This window comes from Talaromyces proteolyticus, assembly GCF_021365285.1.
Source record: "Talaromyces proteolyticus strain PMI_201 chromosome Unknown BGW36scaffold_16, whole genome shotgun sequence".
In the NCBI taxonomy this organism is placed as follows: domain Eukaryota; kingdom Fungi; phylum Ascomycota; class Eurotiomycetes; order Eurotiales; family Trichocomaceae; genus Talaromyces; species Talaromyces proteolyticus.
The window spans coordinates 731,468-746,055 of NW_025764292.1; the positions used below are offsets into that span (position 1 = coordinate 731,468).

A 14,588-nucleotide genomic window follows, 5' to 3' on the forward strand; every position below is an offset into this window, starting at 1 on the left:
AGCTTGATTAATTTCAGCCTTGCAGAGTACTTCGAGGGAGAGAATATATCAAGGCTTATCTTTGCCTTTGAGAAGCAGACTAGAAGAACATCTCTAACACTTAACAACAATTAAAACAGTCCGAAATAAAGCAACTATCTCGATTATACAAGATGGAGAACGGGCAAGTCGGTAAGACTTCCAGTTCCTGCAAGTTTTATGTTACAAGTCCTGACATGTCATGTCTAGTCCCCGGCAGCATTTATGTCTACGCTCCCAACAAGATAGCTCCCATCGTCTTCACGGTGCTGTATGCGCTTTCGGCATGCAGCCATCTCTGGCAGTGCTGGTGAGTATAGACGAGTCTACTATGCTTCAACACCAACAGATCGTATCAGGCGGTTCAAGGCTTGGAATATTATCGGGCTGCACCCATTCTGCGCCGTCCTATTTACTGTCGGCTATGCACTGCGCGAAGTCGGCGCTTTTAACTACTACCAAACTTCGCAAACCTTGATCATATACATCATGAGTCAGGTTTTCATCTACGTAGGCCCGTGAGTCTCCTCATCAACTTCAACCCTAATGCTGTATACGCTGACATGGTCAGTCCGCTTCTCGAACTGGCAAACTACCACGTCCTCGGGCGGATCTTCCACTACATCCCCTTCCTCGCGCCTCTTGCGCCCAGTCGAGTGCTAGGCATATTCGGCGCGGTGATGATGCTCGTCGATCCAGCTCGATGACGAGGAAGCACTCGAGTCTCTGAGCCCGCTGTACCGCTATGAATGGTACTTTTACGTCTTCAGGCGACTATGATGCTCGTTAATTCGCTGCTGTGGAATGTGTGGAACCCCGGTCGTTATCTGCCGAGCAGCTCCCTTGTTTCTCTCGCTGAGGACGGCCAGACGGAGATGATCACCGAGGAGCTGGATGACGAGCCCCGTTGCCAAGGTCGGCCGTATGCTGGTGCAGATCGTTGCCTGGAGTTCTGCAGGCCGCTTCTTGGGAAAGAAAGGGCAGGAAAGGCGGAACAAGATTGCGCTGGTCGGTAGGCTTGATTGCTGATTAATGTGACAACGATAGATATAATTTATAAGTATTAAGATATCCTAATAGAAGTAGAATCATACACTATTTATCCTAACTGTCGACCTTGAAAGATGTATTTCAGCCAAGTTAGAATAATAAAAATTGAATGTTGAATAGAATAAAAAATATAAAAAAACGTCCCAGAGTGTCAGACTTGGACATTTGTTTTGACAGTCAAAGTCGTGGTTTCACAGAAACTAGTGTAGTTCATGCAATGATATTCTAGCGTCTGGTGGTAGCTCCTGTGGTTTATCAGCCGGCGTGTATAGCTCATGTGGCATATTTGGCGTTGATTCTTGGTATTCCACAGATTGTGCCACATGCTGATTTCTTTTGGTCCGCCGATGGCGACGACGGAGCAATATAAATATCCCTGCAAGGAGAACAAGAGAGCCTACGCCAGCGCAGACTCCGATGGCTACCTCGGCCCCGACCGATAGTGCTGAATGCGTGGCATCAGAAATTTGTGTCTCGGAATTCGAAGGGGCTGCTGCCGTTGTTGTTGACGTTGTTATCGATGTTGGTGGTGTTGAAGATGTTGTGGATGATCCCACAACCCAATATGTAACGAGGCTGGAAGGAGCAGGCGCAATGAAAGACTCATTTGTGGGCGACTGGCAATCTCGCTCATTGTAATTGCCGCCACAGCATTTCCAAAACCCATCGAGACTGTCATAAGTGATATCCGGTAAACCCGTGTCCGCTAAATGCGTGGTTAATATAACCAAGAGGGTACCACACGAATCTCCCACTTACCACAGCGACTCGCGCACACTGACCTTGAATCGGCGTCCGAAAATCCTCCATTTGAACAGCCAGCAGAGTAGTATCCGCTACCACCACCATCACTATGAGTGTTGTACGCGCAGATATTGTTGGAAAGACACGAGTCACCCTGGGCGCAACAGGGGACTACCGGGTTGGTCTCGTTGATAGGTCCACATGGGCTTGAAGGAGGCACTGACAGTATGCTTGACGGCCAGGCGCAATGGTATGTTGACATGGCTGAGGTCTTCATAAACGGGAAAAAAAGAGAAAGATATTTTAAATAATTACCTTGAGCGGAGGATGTAGCCGTTATTGTTAAAAGCGTAGACGCTGCGTAATGACTCGGCAGCCAATTATGATCAGTTCAACCTGCGACTATACATAGGTCGGCGCTTAGAGAATCAAACGTGCCGAAGGACCGCGTCAGAACAGAGATCTGGCCACCTACATCTGAAACCAATAACTAATTACTAGTCAAGGCAAATAGTGGCCGAACAGGGCCGACAGATAGTCAATGCGCAGCAGAATTTACCAATACATTCGGTGTGGAATTTACTCTTTGTAATCTAATAAATTAAGGGTCTAACAAATTAAGGGTTCGCTCCAGTCATACGAGATGATAGGCAATTTGGCTATGACTAGTGCTTACATAGTACTGCTCCCTCACCACCCCACTTCTACAGGAGGCTGAGAATGAAGCAAATCGATTGATATATTGTGTGCTGATCAAACATGGCGAATAAACAGTCTGAAGCGTGGACCAAGGTGATAGATGTGATACGGGCATCATCAATATACTGTAACTGATTTCTCAAGGGATAGGTCCACCGTAAAGATCTAGATCTAGAAACCTTGAAAACCTTCAACATACCATGGGAGTGGGACCAGGTAACGTCAAGTATAATGCATAAGAAGATGCAAGATATAGAACTGATTATGGAATAAGACCGATCCAGGCTATATTATTATCAAACAATTCATCCCGGAAGATTCTATGCGACCACTGTTCGAACATACTAGACTGCTACGACAAGCGAGAACAGCACCACCGGCAATTCAACGCCAGCCTGCTATGTACATTGACCTAAAGGATCAATTTTTTGAAGGACCACAGGACTATTCTGGCCGAAACCGATTGTATGCATCATTCGGGGTCGTCGAACCAATAATCACTGTTGAGAAACATGCTGGCAAATTACACATTTCAGCGAGATTCAATTTAGAGACCACCATTTTGAATTACAGTTCCCACAAAAGGTCAGTACCTCCGCTACATTGACTGAGCGCAAGCTGAACTTTTTTTTTGTAGCGATGGACATGAGCTTTTCTTTCATGACGTCTGTCTTCAATATCTCCATGATTCAGCCGACGAGACTCTCGTCATGACGCCGCAGTCCGACGCATCGGTTGCTTTCAAGGTCACCAGAAGCTCGGAAACGGCAGTCAATCCGCAGGTTGGACTCAACTTGTCCGCAGCGCCAAGTGGGAATGTTTCGCTGGGTTTGACGCGATCGACTGGTTTAACGGTAGAGTATGCGGTAGGCTCGTGGAGTTTGAGTGCCCACCATATCAGCAACAGTACTACCCTTCCTCATTCTATTGTGTTTATGAATGGCTGATATTGGTATAGAGTCGACCGGTCAAAAGCTGCCGCGCTATCAGTGGTTCTGGGCTGGTACTCACGACGATACCAAGCGACTGACACCTGATCTGAGACACACTGTGACACGACATGTTGTTGTAAAGCGGATCATCCCTGCCAGTGGATTCCCACTTGGCATTGAAGGCTACAAACAAAAGGAAGGAAAGAGACAAAGCGGGGTGTCGAAGATACACTCGGAAATGAGTGAAGGTGACACTGAATCGGGAGGGGGCAAACGAGATCTCGACGAATCCGAGACTACTCGGCGTCTTTTAAGAGCTCTAAAGCGGTATTTTACTTTTAGTTTCTACGTACAGGTACCATCACTTTTCTTTTTCTTTATTATTCACCTCTCAACTCGATTGTTGTAGCTAACGAACCAAAAGATTAGAGTGAAGAAGAGATATGGTCGATTCCATCGACTCTTAATACTAAGTTTCAACGAGGTAAAAGCAGGTTTTTTGAAACCAAATTTTGCCCGCCGCTTCGATATTCGAGCTCAATCAGACTGGTTGAAGGGTCTAATATATGAAGGAATGAATCCGAGCACCGGCCCTCGCGAAAGGTCGCAGAATGAAGCATCGGGTATAAACAACGCAAATGAGCCCGAGTCCGACCCATTGGAGAAAAAAGAACCTGATAAAACGTCTGAGAAGGATGGGGACTCTGACTCGAATAAAGGGGGGCAATCAGATTCTGAGGGCGGGCATGATTCTAGTAATACAAACGGAAACCCCGAGCCAGCGCCGTTCGAATTCCCGTTGGGCGAGACTGTTGATATTGCAGTCATGCTTCATGAGCTAAGAGAACGAGTATATTCCTACGTCCTGTACTTCCTTATGAATACTAATAATGTGAGATAGAACAAGGGAAACTGGGACGCTCTTCAAGGCAGAAACTTGGTGGATGTCATGGGTCGTCAACACTTTCGACCACTCAAAACAGTAGAGTCGGTGCGCCTCGTGGAAATCGAGAGACGGATGGAAATGGAGCGGCTTATGGTTGCTCAAAAGCGCAAGGAGATGGAGAAAAATGAAATGCGCATGCGCGAAAATATAGGGAAAAACACTGCTCAGAGAGAATTTCATGTTGAACGGCGGGAGAGGCCGTACAAGCAGGACATGGAGATAGTTATTGATAGAGGAAGGGAGATGGCGATGGAAAGAGAAATGACGAAGAGAATGGGCAGAACGAGAGAAATACAGATTGGAAGAGGCCCTTGAAATTTACTAGTACAACTATCTTGAGTAGTTCTGCTTTCACTTTGGAGAATGAGAAATCTAAATGCACGGAGGGGGGCTTACCTCTCGCCTGGCGATATGTGTGCTACCACAACTTATAACTATCCCTATCTAACAGTTGATCTATTTGTAGAATAAAAATCGAGGTCTAGATGAACCAACTGAACCCCTCAGCAGAATCAGGTATGAGTGTAGTAAATTGACGTGCAGAAGCTGAAACGACGATGGCAACTTTAGTGTCTGGTTGATTAACGCGGCACGGTATAATTCGTGGGTTAAGACTGTATCCCGACTAGGGCTGGGGATCCGGCGCTTGGAGATATAGCAGTTGGAACTTGGAAGTCCGGAAAAAAGCCGGATTGGTGATAGGAGAAAATGGGAGCGCTGGTTGGTTGGATAGGTGTTGTGAATGGTTCTTCGATTTTACGGGTTGAGCCTAAATGGGGGCGAAAGTATAATAAATAAAAAGCAACACGGGAATAAGAGCTGAATCTGAAAGCTGAATGTGAAACCAAGAGGAACTGATAATGGAGGGAATGCAACATAGTCAGCTCAATTCGGATTGTATGACTGTAGATTGCACGATTGTATGGATTGGTTGGTAGTGTTGGGTAGATGTTGGATATCGATACCGTTCTTTATTCCAACAATAAACGATATAATCAGTTATTATACGAACGGTGAATCGCCGATCAGATATCAGTCAAACTTCGTTCTAGTTCTTACAGCAGAGTTATGGCTACATGTACAGTAAGAGACATCTACCAAATGTCATATCCGATGAAACCGATCAGTCACATTCTCGGCGGATTTCAGCACATGTACATGTGCATGTGCTATCACATAGTAAGCGAGCTTGACAGCGGAGTTTCCACGTCACAATAGCATTTGAGTGGGGTGAAGGTTATCATGAATAAAAGCAGTCCTTTGTCCAGAACGTCGCACATGCAAGGGGTAATTCTCCGTCAAGGTACTCCGTAGACAAAGTGGACGAGATAATAACCATTATTGCCTGAATGAAGCGAATCGGAGTATAACGGCAGATTATTGAAGTCAAGGCTATCAAGCTCATGCGCTTGTCGGCTATCGCGTGGCTGTCATCGCCATTGTCTTCCACTGTCCTGACTCCTGGCTCCCGACTCCTGACTCGTGTCCGAGGAACACATCAAGTGCGTGCACAGTCCCAACGGTAAACGTCAGCCTGGTCTTAGCCTCGCCTTGTTGACGGCCGAGCGCGACAGGGATATTTCGCCGCTGTGCAGGTATTGGGTAACTAGCGAGCTACTCCGAAATTGTGATAGAAATCAATCAATCAATTCCAATGTCGCCTGCATGATACCATGGCCGAACGGCTTCGCGAAATGAATAGAATAGAATATAGAATATTCCGTGATGGTCAAAAATAGCACAACCCCTGAAAGTCCTAAACACGGCGATACTCCGTAGTATGAATCCTGATGATTGTTGAATGTTGATTCGTAGTCGGTCGTACTGTACGGTTCAGAAAGCTTAAGCAGCGTCATGCAGTCAGTCACGGAGCTCTGTGTGCTACAGAGGGTGTCACAGGAAATACAGCTAAAGCAATTCTGTAGGCACTCCGAAGTGGAACGGTCTGGATCGACGCCTGGTTTGGGCAACGATCGTCTGGCTAAGGAATAGCATTCGGTGCCAACATCAATCACATCGCCAACAGTTCACCAAGCTGACACCGACACGGTGGCGCGATTGACTAGAGCGTAAATAACCATACGCACAGCCTGACAGCTGCGATCGTCCGCGGCATGGCATGGCATTGGCAGGGGTGGCAGTGTGCGAGGCCGAGTTCGGGGTGCATGCAGGAGGTGGTCCAATCTCCGTCGCACACGCCCGATCGCCGTCGCAGGGCAAAACTGTCGGCCGTTACACTTGCCGCCGTCAATATTATTCTCTTCTGTACTTACAAGTTATAAATTAATGGTATTCATTGCTCGGCTCGCTTGCCAGCACCCACAAAGAGATGTTATTTGGAATAATTGTGATGACCATGATATCTCACATCTTATCGTCCGATGACGACGCAGTACTGGTCGACTACGTCGGCTTAGCAGCTAGCACAGTTAATTAGTAGACACAGTGGGGAAGCTTTTAACAGGCTGACTAGATGACAGCCTGCTCAATGTCAGGCCCTGCAAGGGATACTTGCAGCAGTCTGACTGGACGACGTTGACGCCAGCACAGACACTCAAGTCCCAGTCTATCACTATCCTGTAGTAGTCCGTATATCCACCAGAGGGATGATCGTTGTTCATGATCCAGAATCGATACACGATGCAGGCGTGAGATCCGAGCAGTGCTGCCAAGTTGCAGGCTAGACTGATAATTATAAAATTATCAAATTATATAATTAGTCGAATCCCAGTCCTAGTATTTATTTTTATATTAGTATTGGTTCGTTTCCCTTTCCATAGTCCAGGCGATATCTCCATAATTCCATATATTATTGTTGCTTCCCCCGTCGATCTGATATCGAGTCGAGTCTTTCTCCACGACAGCCGGTTGTTGGCTGATTGACACGACTGTTATCCATTGTGCAGACCGACTATTGTCTCCGACGCTCTATTGAGCGACTATCGACTGCATTGTTAGTGATATTTACTATTGAATCGATTGTGTTGATTCGCGCAATGCATGTCCTCGCCGATCCCTTCGAAGACGACTTTGAGTCTCTTCCGCTGGCAGTGCGCAGAAAGGTACCTCAATCTCCCCTATCTATCTGTCTATCTATCATCATCGCCCTCATCCATCCCGTCATCCCCTGCATCGAGCTGCGCGAGATCGAGCATATTCTTATTGGCAGTCTGATCGCCGGCACGCTAGAAGAGGCTAACGGGCTAGCCCGGTTGGCGAGTCCCGTGATTCGCCGAGCCTCTGGTTCTCCTGAATTTGGGCTGCTCTACCCACTGCTCTCTCTACTGTTCTCTCCACTGCCCTCTCCACTGCCCTGTCCACCGCTCTCCTCCCCTCTCGCTACGGAGTCACTAGTCATGCACTGCCTGCACCATCGCTTGCCTGGCTTGTCCTCTGTTGGTCAAGCATGCGGTCCGGCCCTCCGACTAGCTGGAGCTCGCCCGCGCTGGTGGGTGAGTTCCTGGACCAGACTCGACTTTGCACTCCAAGCAGTAGAGGGCCCCGTTCCCTCGTGTTGAATGCCTTTTGATGCCCTTTTGGTCACCGCCACGCTGCTGCATGCTACACCCTCGATCGCCCCGATTCGTCCTTGCTCAGTCCTGACTCTTGAGTCAACTGTGAAGTTGAACTAACGTCCACGCTATAGTTTTTCTCAAATCTGGAGCGTTTCCGCTTGGAACGCATGCGACTAGCTCAAAGCCATCTTCCACGCCAGGCCCAGCACAACCAACGCCCTTACGCAAAACGGCCACTCCACAGTCGCCACCGTCACGCTCGGACGGTTGCTATAACCAGTCCCTTTGCCTCGAATAATCATCGCAGAAAAGCCTCCCCTCGTCTGAATCGTGCCGACCATGCATTATTCCTAGACAACGACTCCTGGCAATGCTTCCACTACTTGCCCCCCAAGATCCAGCAATCCCACTTCACCAAGGAAGAGCAACTGCTCCTGCAACGGATCACTCCCGCCGGTGATATCGTCGACGCTGCCGACCGCGCGCTGCTGAAGTTTGAGCAGAGACGCCGCCCCGTCCTACAGGCGCACGACACTTGCTCCAACACACGCAGGAGGTCCGCGAGCTCATCCATGGTCTTGTCCTCCACGCATTCGACAGACGCCCAGGACTCGGCAATCGACATGGACGAATCAATTCTGGACAGCTTCAGGTGGCTGGATGAAGACGACCTCGATCTGTCTCTGGACAACTACCACAGGCATGTCGCCGAGACGGCACTCGCCTCGCGGCAACCAAAGCCCTCCACTCCCGGCCGGATTCCTTCCTTCCGACGAACAATGTCCTTCAACCGGAACCGCAATTCCACCTTCATCGGTCCTCGCACCCTGACTACAAGCCAGTCGGCTACTGTGCCTTTTGCTGGCCACAGCCGTCGCCCATCTACCAGCCGCCATGTCTCACACCGTTCGACCTCTTCCATTGACCCAGCAGCTCAATACTACCAAGATCCAGAGGCGCGATTGAAACTCCGAGTCTACCTTGCGTCGCCGCAGAAATTCGACGAAGCAATCGAGTTTGGCTTTCCATCGCTGGAAAATAAGGAAAACTTGCAGCCCACAGACCAGTCCCTCGACTCTAAACGAATATCGCAAATATCTCAATCAACTCAAGGTTGGACCTTTTTCGACGACCAGGCTACGGCATACGACCTCGATTTGATGAGTGGGAAGCTAGACCAGAAAAATGTCTCGAATAATAGTGGCCCGCAGCTGCGCAAGGTTTCCACTGAAATCCGACGGCCCCAGCCTTTGCAGCCACTACCGTCAGGGAATACTGCAGCTGGCCGGCGCCGTGAAATGACGTTGAAGATGACGCTCACACGGCCTGACTTGCGTACAGCAATAGACGATTCGCAGGATATCGACGACCCGCTTCGTTTGGCGGACCTGCCTCCGCCAGACGAAGTTGCCAACTTCTGGGACAACCTCCCTGAACATCAGGGCGTGGTGAAGAAGATGTGGCGCCGAATCTGCGGTCGCAAAGACTGATCCATCAACTGTATTATCCTCTTATATATACCTCTCTCGATTCGCCAAAAACTTTGCCTTCGTGTTAATATTGTTATCAAGTGGTTTCCTTCCACACTTGTATTTACTCTAACTTTTTGATGTACCGCAGTAGCGCTGCTCATATACCCTCTTTTGTTGTCTCATAGCGATCACCACGACTGGTAGTCATTTCACATTGATTAGCGATATAGACTGATTAAGTCCAGCTTTCAACATGATCAATAGAATCTTTATCAATATTACTACTATTAATTTATTTATTTATCCATGTGTAAATGCAGGTTAGCCAGAAACTCCGCTGCCGACGTAAGCCCTCACGTGACTGCCCAGGCTCTTGCCGGAGCTTCAAAGCTGTCCATAATGACACAACTACAACTACAACTACAACTCCATTAATATCTGGCCAAAGAGTGCCCCTCTCCTTTTATTCTTTACTCCCCATTATAATATCATATTAGGTTTTCAACAGAAAGACTCTGTATTCGTGTTACCTTATTCTCTCTAATATCTACTCTACTCTGTCGAATTCTAGGCCCCTAGCTTCCAGGCTAGGCGCCAGGGAGAAGATCGCCGCGCAAGCTAATCGATCAATCTATCAACTCGTCTTCACACCTTCCTCAGATGCCGGTCCAGCAATAGCACAGTTGCATTGCACAGTTGCGTCACCAGCATGATCTGTCCGTGGTTTCATTTCGCTGCAATACTGCTGCTGGCAGTAGTCTCACAGCTCGGCGCCGCAAAGTCCAATGGACCAGAAATAGCCTCGAAGGCGCTCGACGCGCTGCCGGGGGTACCGTTCTACTTTAAAAACTCCGACACTGTCCTCTTCCAGAATCTAGAGACCAGAGAGGTGTACCGCTCCCGCGACGGCGGCGTTGAGTGGGATGTTATCAAGGATGAAGACGGGGAAACACTGGTTGCCGCGCGATGGATCGAGCTGCATCCGTGGGACAAGCAAAAAGCGTATATTGTTGGCGAAAAAAGTGGCCTTTATTGGGTCACGACTGACCAGGGAGAGACGTGGCGGCGTTTCCAATCGAATGGTGGTCCGTCGCTCATTAAATCGGATCCGTACATCTTCAGCTTTCATGGGAAGGATTCCAGTAAGGTGATTTTGCATCAGGCTGAGTGTGCGGGGTATCACTGTATCGAGGTGGCGTTTTATACTGTGGATGATTTCAAGACGATCGCGCCGCTGAGGCAGAATTCGAATGGCTGCTTGTGGGCTGTTGGGACGCCTCAATTCGCGCCAGATGTTGCTGACGAATTCTCCGACCGGACGTTCTGTATTGTGCATGGACTAAAGAGCTTCTTTCCCGATGACTGGCGGCTGGTACAATCGGATGACTTTTTCAGCGATAACGATGATGGGCTGGAAGTGAAATTGAATAACGGGCGTCCTATCTCCGGTGTCAACAACATGGCGTCTGTCAAGAAATTCTTAGTGGCCGCTGCTAAATCTCAAGGCACTGATGAACTTGCCATGTTTGTTACGGATGATTCGCAAGAATGGCATCGCGCTGAATTCGGGAATCACAAGATCGAGCAGGACGCGTATACTGTTCTGGAAAGCACTAATTACAGCATCCAAATCGATGTCATGAACACGAACCGCGAGGTTCGCATGGGTGTCCTCTTCACGTCTAATTCCAACGGCACCTATTTCACACGCAATATCGAGCATACAAACCGTGACGAAAGGGGTATCATAGATTTCGAAAAGATTGAAGATGTGCAGGGTATTGTGTTGGTCAATGTGGTGGACAATTGGGAAGAGGTCGAGAAGAAACATGGCAAAGATAGGAAAGTTGTTAGTAAAATCACATTCGACGATGGACGGACTTTTCAGCCTTTGACTGTCAAGGATGACCATTTACATCTGCATTCCGTCACCAATGAGAGGAACCTGGGTCGTGTGTTTTCTAGTCCTGCGCCTGGGATTGTCATGGGAGTGGGAAATACCGGCAGTCACCTCAAAAGCTACGAACATGGCGATCTCTACGTCTCAGACGACGCCGGTCTGACCTGGCACAAGGGCCTTGACAAACCGCACAAGTACGAATTTGGAAACAAGGGCGCCGTCATAATGGCAATTAAAGACGATGGCAAACCAACAAAAAAGATCCAATTCTCTATCAATCATGGAAAAGAATGGGAAACTGCAGAACTGCCTAATGAGATCATTCCCTACTTATTGACAACTACTCCAGACTCGACGAGTTTTAAGTTCCTTCTTGTCGGTTCCGACAAAAAGCAGTGGTATGTGTTCAGCATCGATTTTAACGGTCTCCATGAACGGAAATGTGAAGAGAACGATTTAGAGAAATGGCCAGCCCGGTTGAACGAGGAGGGGGAGCCTGATTGTCTCATGGGCCACAAGCAATTTTACTACCGCCGGCGGTCGGATGCGAATTGTTTCATTACTGAGAATCTCTTCCAGGACGCGAATCCTATCTTCGAGCCATGCACATGCACTGCGGAAGACTTTGAGTGTGATTACAATTTTGTTCGCTCGGAGGATGGGAAGGAATGCAAACCGGCTGTCCCTCTGGAGACTCCTGCGGGTGAATGTAAATCGGACGATGCAACTTTCAAAGGCCCTTCAGGCTGGAGACTCATCCCAGGAAATGCCTGTCTTCGCGAAGGGGGCGAGCAGCTTGACAAAGAGATCGACAGGTCATGCAAAGAAGCCACCAAAACGCCATCAAATGATGCTGCTGAAATTACTTCTCAGATCACTACCTTTGAAGCCGAGGCGTTCGGTCAGCATTTTTACTTGGAGCGAGTCAGTAGTAGTGGAGGACATGATGAAACGATCGTTATGCGGACTATCGATAGCAAGGCCTGGCTTACTCGTGATCACGGAAAGACTTGGGAGCGGATTCTCAAGGATGGTGCAAAAATTCAAGAGATTGTCCGTCATCAGTATATAAACGATGTCGCCTATTTCCTGACTGACGACGAAAAGCAATATTTCACGGTGAACCGTGGGGACACATTCGCTTCATTCTCGGCGCCGGCAATGAGGAACTTGAAGGGCGAACCTACATTGTTCTTTCACTCAAAGTTCAAAGATTATTTAATATGGACTGGCCCTGACAACTGTAAGAAGAGTCACTGTCCGAAAAATGCTTATATCACCAAACACCGAGGAGATCACTGGGATATTCTGGCGCGAGTCGTGGAGAAATGTGAGTTCATGGCCAGGGAAGACCGGAAAGATAGCGACAAACTTGTCTTCTGCGATCAGTACGAAAATGAGGAACCCGATAACAGGCGCGTCCTTACCAGAAGCGTGGATAATTTCTTTGCTACCTTCGATACACCGGTAACTGATATTGTGCGGTTCGCTACCATGTCGGAATTCATCATTGTAGCCGCGCACAATCCTGATAACCCCGACTCTCTCAAGGCTGATATCAGTGTCGACGGCAAAGAATTCGCCGATGCTGAGTTTCCGTATAATCTCAATATCCCGGTGCAAGAGGCGTATACGGTGCTGGACAGCTCAAGCCATTCGATCTTTTTGCATGTCACCGTGAATATCAAGGAGGGTCAGCAGTATGGCTCAATCATTAAGAGCAATAGCAATGGCACGTCTTATGTCTTGAGTATCAGTGGTGTCAACCTGAATAAATATGGTTATGCGGACTTTGAAAAGATGCAGGGACTGGAAGGTGTGCTTCTAGTCAACGTTGTCGACAATATCGAGGGGGTGGATAAAGGAGACGAAAAGAGACTGCGAACCATGATCACACATAACGACGGTTCTCAGTGGCAGGCTCTGCCGGCCCCGGCGAAGGATTCTGAAGGCAACGCTTATAACTGCGATGCAAACTGCGCTCTCCACCTCCATGGATACACTGAAAGAAGTGACCCTCGCGCGACATATGCATCGGCATCTGCGGTTGGCCTCATGTTTGGCGTCGGCAATGTTGGTGAGGCGTTGGGAAGTAAGGCTGACGGCAGTACTTTCTTCACCAAGGACGCGGGCATCACCTGGAAGGAGGTTAAGAAGGGTGTTTATATGTGGGAGTACGGTGACCAGGGCTCAATTTTAGTTCTTGTCGAAGAACTCAAACCCACACGAGTTATCTACTTCAGCATGGACGAGGGGGAGACGTGGGAAGAATACCAGTTTTCTGACAAGGACGTGACGGTATCGCGTCTGACTACTGTGCCGTCGGATACGTCGAAGAACTTCCTGCTTTGGGGCAGACTGTCTGACTCGAATGGATTGGTGACTGTCAACATCGACTTTAGCAAACTGCGCGATCGGTCGTGCACCTTAGACGAAGCCTCGGGTGAGAGCAAGGACTTTTACTTGTGGCAGCCGAAACACCCTTCTCAGAAGGAAAACTGTCTCTTTGGGCATGTCGAACAGTATCACCGCAAGAATCCTTCGGCGCAGTGCTGGAATGACTGGTCTGATCCGCACGTTCATAGCATTGCACACAACTGCTCGTGCACGCGAGAGGATTACGAGTGGTAAGCCCATCCGACCCCCATCCATTCTAGAATATCCTTCTAACCTATTCACAGTGACTACAACTACGAACGTAAATCTGACGGAAGCTGCGAACTCGTCGACGGCCTCCCCAAGCCCGACGCAGTCCAATACTGCCGCGACAACCCCGATGCCGTGGAATACTGGGAACCCACAGGCTACCGCCTCATCCCTCTGACCACCTGCACCGGCGGCAGAGACCTGGTCCGCCTCGTCCCTCAGCCATGCCCCAGCCACGAAGAAGAATTCGAGCGCAAACACGGCGTCAGCGGGACCGTCATCTTCTTCGCGATCATCGTCCCCATCGCCATCGCCGGCGCCGCGGGCTACTGGGTGTTTACGCGATGGGATGGCAAATTCGGCCAGATCCGGTTGGGCGATGGCGGCGATTCTGCGGCTGCGGTGTTTTTGTCGCGCGACTCCCCGCTCATTTCGATCCCTGTTACTATCATCGCTGGCATTGTTGCCACCGTTAGAGTTCTCCCGCTGCTCGCGATGAGTCTGTGGAGGAGTGTCAGTGGGTATGTCCGAGTACCCGGCCGTGGACCACGGCCGTATGCGACTCGCGGCGCGTTTGCGGCGCGCAGAGGCGACTATACGAATGTCGTGGATGACGAGGATGAGTTATTGGGTAACGACGATTTTGAGGATGAGGAGGAGGCGTAG

General features: G+C 49.1%; 5 protein-coding genes across 5 annotated transcripts; 4 read left to right on the top strand and 1 right to left on the bottom strand.

Annotated features, from left to right (window-relative positions):
* Window positions 1-152: 152 nt before the first annotated feature.
* Window positions 153-1,034, top strand: BGW36DRAFT_365727 (uncharacterized protein; the record flags this gene model as incomplete). The annotated part of the gene is made up of 5 exons (XM_046214684.1): window positions 153-171; window positions 229-328; window positions 378-536; window positions 590-695; window positions 789-1,034. 5 exons carry the CDS (start codon window positions 153-155, stop codon window positions 1,032-1,034), a joined length of 630 nt encoding a protein of 209 aa, XP_046065621.1.
* Window positions 1,035-1,106: 72 nt separating this feature from the next.
* Window positions 1,107-2,372, bottom strand: BGW36DRAFT_391968 (uncharacterized protein). Its single transcript, XM_046217639.1, has 3 exons — window positions 2,288-2,372; window positions 1,828-2,214; window positions 1,107-1,774 (listed from the first exon to the last, which is right to left on the bottom strand). The coding sequence occupies exons 2-3, from the start codon at window positions 2,087-2,089 to the stop codon at window positions 1,269-1,271; spliced, it is 768 nt and encodes a 255-aa protein (XP_046065622.1). The 5' UTR covers window positions 2,090-2,214; window positions 2,288-2,372; the 3' UTR covers window positions 1,107-1,268.
* Window positions 2,373-2,571: 199 nt separating this feature from the next.
* Window positions 2,572-4,704, top strand: BGW36DRAFT_433961 (uncharacterized protein; the record flags this gene model as incomplete). Its single annotated transcript, XM_046221347.1, has 7 exons — window positions 2,572-2,604; window positions 2,662-2,727; window positions 2,786-3,096; window positions 3,149-3,417; window positions 3,470-3,798; window positions 3,868-4,293; window positions 4,345-4,704. The coding sequence occupies 7 exons, from the start codon at window positions 2,572-2,574 to the stop codon at window positions 4,702-4,704; spliced, it is 1,794 nt and encodes a 597-aa protein (XP_046065623.1).
* A 3,285-nt stretch (window positions 4,705-7,989) lies between these two features.
* BGW36DRAFT_78544 (uncharacterized protein) lies at window positions 7,990-9,658 on the top strand. Its single transcript, XM_046222589.1, has one exon. It carries the CDS (start codon window positions 8,072-8,074, stop codon window positions 9,392-9,394), a length of 1,323 nt encoding a protein of 440 aa, XP_046065624.1. The 5' UTR covers window positions 7,990-8,071; the 3' UTR covers window positions 9,395-9,658.
* A 427-nt stretch (window positions 9,659-10,085) lies between these two features.
* Window positions 10,086-14,588, top strand: BGW36DRAFT_433963 (vacuolar protein sorting/targeting protein 10; the record flags this gene model as incomplete). The annotated part of the gene is made up of 2 exons (XM_046221348.1): window positions 10,086-13,903; window positions 13,958-14,588. 2 exons carry the CDS (start codon window positions 10,086-10,088, stop codon window positions 14,586-14,588), a joined length of 4,449 nt encoding a protein of 1,482 aa, XP_046065625.1.